Below are 8,566 nucleotides of genomic sequence, written 5' to 3'. Positions count from 1 at the left end.
CCCGGCGTCTAAAGTCCCTGCACTACCTGCTCAGGTGTGCGAGCGGCGGGAGTTTGATTGCCTTCCCCGGCCTGTGAAGTAGCTGTGGCTGTAGTGGCTGAAACTGCCTTAGCCAGGCCAGTGCAAACTGATAAGATCTGCACCAAGGCCTCCTGAAGACCCGAAATCACGATGGGCACAGCTGGTGCCTGAACTGGTGCTGCTGGAGCATCCAAAGCTGGGACCTGGTCCTGAACTGGGGTAGCTGATGGATCTACAGGTGCTGCCCTCGCTGCTATGCCTCTGCCACGACCACGACTGCATCCTTGGCCTCTGGCGGTCTCAGCTGGTGGCACAGGTGGTCGTCCACCCTGTCCGGTAGCGCGTGTCCTTACCATCTCTGAGAGAATAGAATAACAGAAGTTTAGTACTCAGATCAACAAATTCGCACGACAAGAATTTCAAAAATATGAAGTTTTTCCTAAAAGTTCTGCAACCTATCGAGGATAAATACAGACGTCTCCATACCGATCTGCGAGACTCTACTAAACCTGCTCATGACTTGTGAGACCTATGTAACCTAGGCTCTGATACCAACTTGTCACGACCCTTACCTCAAACCCGGTCGTGATGGCGCCTCTCGTGAAGACAAGTCCAGCCAGTTAAATCCAATTCACTTTTTAAAATAGTTAATCAACATAAAAATAGTCTAACTATGATTTAAATGTACTAAATAGCGGAAAATGTCGATAAAATGCGGAAATACACACGACACAGCCCTAACCGGGGAGTCACAAGTCACGAGCATCTAACAATATGGAATCCTCAAATGTAACTATAGAGTTTTAAATACTGAACTAAGAACATAAAGGAAATAGAAAGGAAAGAGCTCCAGGTTGCGAACGCCAACAGCTACCTAAAGACTCCTCGAAGATCCGCCTGAAGCTGGAATGAATCAGCACTCGGGAGCGGGACCAGCTATGCCTGAATCTGCACACGGGGTGTAGGGAGTAAAGTGAGTACTCTAACTCAGTGAGTAACAAATGTAAATAACGAATGAAAGTAAGAAAACACGTAGGGCACAAGACATTCTATAATGAAGCAGTAAGATCATTTAAAATAGTAAACCAATGAAAAATCAAGTAAAAATCCTCCTTTCGATAATTAAACAAGTAATTGGCAGGTAATTAATGTAGAGTAAACAAATAAAAGTTCGCCCTTCGTGCACAATATCAACAATTCCGCCCCTCGGGCAACATCTCAGAACAATACCAGTCCCTCGGGCTCAATCTCACATCACAATGGGTACCCGCTCTCACTGGGGTGTGCAGACTCCTGGAGGGGCCCCTTACGGCCCAAGCGCAATAACAAGCCATCTCGTGGCATCAAAACTAGGCCCTCGACCTCATATCAATCAAGCCACCTCGTGGCGTATATATCTCAGGCCATCGGCCTCAAATCAGTATCAGTGTTTCCTAACAACTAGGCCCTCGGCCTTACTCAGTCAAAAATACTCAAAAGCCCCTCGGGCAATAGTAAAACAATATTTCTCAGCCCAAACATCATTTAAAATATCATTTAAGTCATAAAACTGAGTAAACATGGCTGAGTAGTAAAAAAGGTGGAAAATAACATGACTAAGTTCAAGTAATGAATCAAAACAGTGAGGAATTTGTAATAAAAATCCCCGAAGGGTTCAAATAGTTGGCATGAAGCCCAAATATGGCATTAAGCCCAAATCATGATGATAGCGAATAAGATTCAGTCAAATACGCAGTAAAATCATCAACCGGGATGGACTAAGTCACAATCCCAATAGTACACGACCATACACTCGTCATCAAACGTGTGTCTCACCTCAATATAGCACTATGATATGCAAATCGGGGGTTTCAAATCCTCAGAGAATCATTTACAATTATTACTCACCTTGAACCGGCTAAATCTCTAGCTCGCGATGCCTTTGCCCCTCGAATCGGCCTCCACGCGCGTCGAATCTATCCAAAATCAAAACGAGGACGTCAAAATATGCTAAGGAAACAAAGCCCAAGCGAAAACAATCAATACAGGGCACAAATCCCGAAATTACCAAAAACCGACCCCCGGGACCACGTCTCGGAATTTAGAAATTTTTACATCAATAGATTCTTTATCTCCCCACGAGTTCATACATATAAAATGTTCTCAAATCCGACCGCAAATGGTCCTCCAAATCTCCAATCATAAGTCCAAAATTTCAAGCCCTAGTTCTTCCATTTTTAGCTTAAGTTTTCATGATTTTCTAGGCAGAATTCTCATTATAATCGAGTCTAAGTCCGAAAATCTTACCTCCCAATGATTCCCCTTGAATCCCTCTTCAATCTCCTTCAAAAATCTCCAAAAGCGATGCCTTTCCCAGACGAACCTTCGCGAACGCGATCCTTCCATCGCGAACGCGATGGATTAATTTCCACTAAGCTTGACCTTTCAATTCCTTCTATGCGAACGCGATGCACAACCTCGCAACCCTTTGGGGCAGCGTCACCTGCCTCGCGAACACGAAGGCTTACTTCCACTTCCCTCAGCAAACTCTTCGCGAACGCGAAGACCAAAATGTCTGCAACTGCTCGAACTCAAAATCTGTAAATTTTCAAACTTCAAAATGATCCGGTTGACCACCCGTAATTCACCCGAGGCCCTTGGGACCTCAACCAAAGGAACTAACATATTTTAAAACCTTATTCAAACTTGTTCCAATAACCAAAACACCTCAAACAACATCAAATCACCCAAAACACATCGGATTCAAGCCAAACTTTCTAAAATCTTCCGAAATACGCTTTTGATCAAAAACCTAACCAAACCATGACCGAATGACCTGAAATTTTATACACACATCCCAAATGACACACAAAGCTACTGCAACTCTCGGAATTCCATTCCGACCCATATATCAAAATCTTGCCTATCAAACGGAAATCGCCAAAATCTCAACTTCGCCAATTCAAGCCTAAATCTACTACGAACCTCCAAAATTCATTCTGATCACGCTCCTAAGTCACAAATCACCTCCCGAAGCTAACTGAACCATCGGAACTCACATCCAAGCCCTCTAACACATAAGTCAACATCCGGTTGACTTTTCCAACTCAAACTTCCTTAAAAGAGACTAAGTGTCTCAAACTTTACCAAAATCATTCCGTATTCGATCCGACCAACCTGATACCACAAAACACGGATAACGAAGCATAAAGAAGTAGAAATTGGAGAAACAGAGCGGTAACTCATGAGACGACCGGTCGGGTTGTCACAGTTTATTTTTTCAATACCAAACCTAATCACTAATCGATTTTTTTTAGTTTGACTCGAATTATCGAAGCGGCGCAGTTTGTGTGCGTCCAAAATAGTCAAACCAAGAGAGCAGTCCAAGTCATCAAGAGTAGTCTGAAGCTGTTGAACGTAATTTGGACCAGGCTGGAAGTTTGTTCTTAGATTGATTCATATTGAGTCTTTGTGCCCAGCGTAATGAATGTATTAGGCATTCAATCGTAAGCTTTTTCACCTTATTAGAGAAGCAAATGTGAGGTTGTAATTTGAAGTGAACATTACTCAAGCTACAATTAGCTTGAACCGATTAGCAACAATCGACGATAGGGGTGTGAGTTGTGGTTTTTACACTTTTGAGCTGTGAATTGTGATTTTTACACTTTTGAGCCGGGATGATTTTCCACCTTAAAAAGATTTTCTTTCCTTCTAGTACGAGATGGAAACTTTTCTTCTGTTTTGTGGAAATAATCCAAGTGGAGTCAAGTGGACAGATTCTTCATTTGCTTTTTGCGACACATTTTCGTCCTCATAATGTGGAAATTATCCAAGTGGAGTCAAGTCAAATGTTAGTCAACTTTCTCGTTTTGTAGAATTCCAAGTGATTCACTATCCTTTTCCATTTCTTTCTTGCTTTCTTCTTCTTATTGTTTTCATTCTTGGTGCTATATAATGGAGTAACTTTGGCAACCAAGCAAATCAAGATACCATATCCTTTCTAATCGGTCTTGTTTCCAAGTGCATATGGAGAAGCACATTTTCTTATTGATTCTTTTCTTTATATTTCAATATTACTCCATTTCAATATCAGCTGCTACTTCAAATGAGACAGACCATGAAGCTCTACTAGCTTTCCAAAATCTTGTTACAAGTCCAAGTCATTTTCTGGCCAAGTACTGGACAAGGAATACTTCTTTTTGCTCTTGGTTTGGTGTCACTTGCAGTACCAAAAGGCAAAGAGTTGTGGCCTTGACTCTTCCTAATTTCCATCTTCAAGGCAAAATCTCTCCATCTTTGGCCAATTTGTCCTTTCTCAGAGAGCTCAATCTTGCGAACAACAACTTTCACGGCAGCATCCCTTATGGCATTGGCCAGTTGCCTCGCTTGAGACTGATTGATATTCAAAACAATCAGCTCCAAGGAAGTATTCCAACAAGTCTATTGCAACACCACAGAGTTGAAGTAATTTCATTGGCTTTCAATAAACTCAGTGGTGAAATGTGGAAAGGGCCATGGTATGTACCTGAACTCAGGGTCTTGGATCTCACCAACAATAGCCTCACAGGTATAATCCCTCCTACTATTGGAAATGCCACAAAGTTGTTGAACTTCAGTTTGTCAGGGAATGGAATCAATGGCAGCATTCCAAAGGAGCTTGGTAATCTAAGCCAACTTGCAGAGCTTTCCTTGACTGATAACCAATTAAGAGGTTTCATTCCTGCAGCAATGTTTAACATCTCATCGCTACTTGCCATACATCTACGAAACAATAGTCTTTCTGGTCCCCTCTTGCTCGGTGAAGGGAATATTTTGTCGAATCTGAAGTTTTTAAGTGTATCTCACAATCAAATTTCTGGTCATATTCCTTCCAACATTTGCCAACTCAGAGAGCTCCAAGTTTTGTCCATATCTTTCAATAAAATAATTGGAGAAATACCCAAAAATATTGGTTGTTTAGCGAAGCTCGAGGAGATATATATTGGTGATAATCCAATAAGTGGGACTATTCCTGCTTCATTGGGCAATATTTCCACTATGCAATATCTTTCTTGTGTAAACAGTCACATAGAGGGGCCAATACCTTCAGAAATGGGGAAGCTGTCAAATTTGAGGGAGTTAGATTTTGATCTGAATAATCTTAATGGTCAAATTCCAAAGGATATTTTTAATATATCGTCTTTGGAGTTCGTTGCTTTCACTTCCAACAAACTTTCGGGGAGAATTCCATCGACTACTGGTCTTCATCTTCCCAACCTCAAAGAACTTGTCTTGGGAGGCAATAAACTCGAAGGGGAAATTCCTCCGCACATCACAAATGCTTCCAACATACTTCACTTAGAGCTAACTGATAACTTTTTCACAGGCACTATTCCTACTAATTTGGGAAATCTTCGTGAGCTGCAAGAACTATTGCTAAGTAATAATCAATTTACGAATGAACAAAGTGAACAAGAGCTACGATTCTTAAATTCTTTGGTGGATTGTAGGATGCTACGAACGCTAGAAGTGAGTTTCAATCCATTGAATGGTGTTCTGCCCAATTCTATTGGGAATCTTTCATCTACGGTTGAAATCCTTGGTATAGAAGATGCACGCATCAGTGGCTTCATCCCCAAAGGTATAGGCAATATGACCGCTCTAACAACCTTAAACTTTCAAGGGAACAACTTGACGGGAAGTATTCCTCCTGAAGTTGGTAAGCTTAAACAACTCCAAGGGCTATATCTAAATAACAATAAATTACATGGGCGTATTTCAGAGGTAGCATGTAATTTATCTAATTTGGTTCAATTATATCTGCAAGATAATGAGCTCTCTGGTTTGGTTCCAACATGTATGGGAAATCTTAGCATGTTACAAACGCTTTATTTGGATTCTAACAAATTTTCATCAATATTTCCGCCGAGCATTTGGAAGATGAGTGGTCTTCTCTATCTAGGCGTATCAAGAAATTCAATAGAGGGACAAGTTTCACCGGATATTGGAAAATTGAAGGCCATAGTCGAACTAGATCTTTCTGGTAACAGCTTTTCGGGTATGATACCAAGCCAATTTGGTGAACTCCAAAACCTGAAGTCTCTTAACATATCCAACAATTCATTTTCGGGGCCAATTCCATTATCCTTTTCAAATTTGATAAGCTTGGAACACTTGGATTTGTCTCGAAATGCCTTGTCAGGTACTATTCCTAAGTCATTGGAAAAACTCTCATACCTAAGAAGCATCAATGTTTCATTTAATGATTTAGAAGGTGAAATACCCAATGGTGGTATCTTTGCAAATTCCACTGCCCAATCTTTCATAGGGAATAAAGGTCTATGCGGAATGCACGTGTTGAAAGTTCCTGCTTGCGCTATCACCAAACCTAGACATCATCCAAAGTCCAAGAAACTTGTGCTGAAAATTATTGTTCCAGTGGTTACTTCATCCTTTGTGATATTCTTGTTGGTTTCAATTTGCATAATGAAACGACAGAAGAAAGAAAAGTCCAAAGATGTAGAAAAGGTACCGGAGATTAGAACATATCAATTGGTTTCTTATTGGGAGATTCAACGTGCAACAAATAATTTTGATGGATCAAATTTAATTGGTGTGGGAGGATCTGGCTCAGTGTATAAAGGCACGTTATCTAGTGGAACTGTAGTAGCAATAAAGGTTCTGGATTTGCAAAATGAGGAAGTATGCAAGAGGTTTGATACCGAATGTGAAGTGATCAGAAATGTTAGGCATAGAAATCTTGTCCCGGTGATTACTACTTGTTGTAGTGACTGCATAAGAGCCTTTGTTTTGCCATTTATGCCCAATGGAAGTCTTGATAATTGCTTGTACAAAGAAGATTTCCACTTGAACCTTGTTCAAAGAGTCATCATAATGCTTGATGTGGCTGTGGCAATTGAATACCTACATCACGGTCACCACACCCCTATAGTCCATTGCGACCTAAAGCCAGCCAATATTCTTTTGGATGAAGAAATGGTGGCATACGTTAGTGATTTTGGCATATCCAAAATTTTAGCTGTAAGCAAGTCCATGGCACATACTAAGACATTAGGCACTCTTGGTTACATTGCACCAGGTACGTATACTAAGTTACCGTTCTCTTTGATTTTATCTGATCATAATTAAGACTTTCCAAATAATTAAAAAGCCAACTCTTTATTTATAAATAATTATTGTTATGTATCGGATGAGTAATTTTTTTTCATTTTCATTCTTATAAGAATATGGCTCGGAGGGAATAGTAACCACTAGTGGTGATGTTTACAGCTACGGCATCATGTTGATGGAGGTTTTGACAAAAAGAAGACCAGCTGATGAAGAGATATTCAATGAAAATCTTTGTTTGAGGCGGTGGATAAAACAAACATTTCCAAGAACTGTGATGGAAGTTGTGGATGCCAATCTTTTTCATGAGGAAGAACAAATCACTTGCGAAAGTGAAATATGCATAGCCTCCATAATAGAGTTGGGTTTAGATTGCACAAAGGAAAAGCCAGAATCAAGGATATCCATGAAAGATGTAGTCAAGAGGCTTAACAAAATTAAGAACACATTTTTGGAAACATAAAAGTTAGCATCTCTTAATATGGTGGTCTTTCCGAGCTGTAAGATAATATGTTGCCTTTTTATTTACCTTTTTCTTTTTAATAAAGTGGGCCCAACTACTTGGAGTCTTGTAATACAGGGAGAAATTCAAAAATAATTAGATTTACAAATTGTCATTCAAAAATAGTCACGCTTTCAAAAGTAATCGAAATTTAGTCATTTTTCATGTAAAGATAAATTTAACTGAAAACACTGCTCAAAATCCGGAAAATACTCCAGCATATTATACTGGAGTTCCAGCATAAATATACTGAAACTCCAACATAATATAGTAGAGTTCCAGCATAAATATACTAGAACTCCAGCATAATATACTGGAGCTCCAGCAAAGTATACCGGTCGAGTATAATATGCTGGAAGTTCATACACAGGTGCTCGAATGTCCAGTATATTATGCTGGAACTTTCCGCGTGTTGGAGTTCCAGCATAATATGCTGGAAGTTTATACATAGGTGTACCGAACTCCAGTATATTATGCTGGACCGGTCTCTGTTGCAGTAAAAAAATGGCTATTTTTCAATGACTTAGCAAATGCTAGCTATTTTTGAATGACCAGTCCGAAAACTGACTAGCCCGTGCTATTTTAACTGTAATATATGCATTTTAGAGTGTTGCATTCCTCACGTTGTAATTTCATATTTGAATAATGTCGAACCTAACAACTTTTGTAGTAATAATTATGGTTTGAATCTTGAATAATCCAGAAATAAATCAAGAAAGTATTATGAAGGTGTTTAGTCGCACTATTTTGCTTCTGTTTGCAAGCTCGGAAATATCTCTTCCACCTCTTTTCTTCGCTCCTCCGTATTTTTCCATTAGCTTCTTTTTTTGTGTTTAGTAAAATAATAAAATTTCTAAAATGGATTTAGACCTCCAAGTTTATATGACTCAAAATAATTAGTAAGTGGTTGACACGTTATAAAAATGTAATTAAGTACATATTCTAACATTTATAATA

At 39.6% G+C, this 8,566-nt stretch overlaps 1 protein-coding gene across 2 annotated transcripts; it reads left to right on the top strand.

The window, feature by feature from the left end:
• The first annotated feature begins 3,960 nt into the window (after positions 1 to 3,960).
• Positions 3,961 to 7,684, top strand: LOC104216609 (probable LRR receptor-like serine/threonine-protein kinase At3g47570). Of its 2 annotated transcripts, none has more exons than XM_009766703.2 (2): positions 3,961 to 7,078; positions 7,224 to 7,684. In XM_009766703.2, exons 1-2 carry the CDS (start codon positions 4,027 to 4,029, stop codon positions 7,568 to 7,570), a joined length of 3,399 nt encoding a protein of 1,132 aa, XP_009765005.1. In that variant the 5' UTR covers positions 3,961 to 4,026; the 3' UTR covers positions 7,571 to 7,684. The 2 variants fall into 2 exon arrangements, with proteins under 2 accessions (XP_009765005.1, XP_009765007.1); XM_009766705.2 differs by having other exon boundaries at positions 7,270 to 7,369.
• The last annotated feature ends 882 nt before the right edge of the window (positions 7,685 to 8,566 follow it).

The sequence above is a fragment of the Nicotiana sylvestris genome, chromosome 4 (genome assembly GCF_000393655.2).
Source record: "Nicotiana sylvestris chromosome 4, ASM39365v2, whole genome shotgun sequence".
In the NCBI taxonomy this organism is placed as follows: Eukaryota; Viridiplantae; Streptophyta; class Magnoliopsida; order Solanales; family Solanaceae; genus Nicotiana; species Nicotiana sylvestris.
Note: the sequence above shows the minus strand (reverse complement) of the source record. Positions and strands in the feature narration are given on the sequence as shown.

Excerpts from the sequence above, each read along its gene's own strand:
- LOC104216609 (XM_009766703.2), top strand. The coding sequence starts at position 4,027 with ATGGAGAAGCACATTTTCTTATTGATTCTTTTCTTTATATTTCAATAT. Across the intron at positions 7,079-7,223 it reads TCTTGGTTACATTGCACCAG|AATATGGCTCGGAGGGAATA; the intron begins GTACGTATACTA and ends CATTCTTATAAG.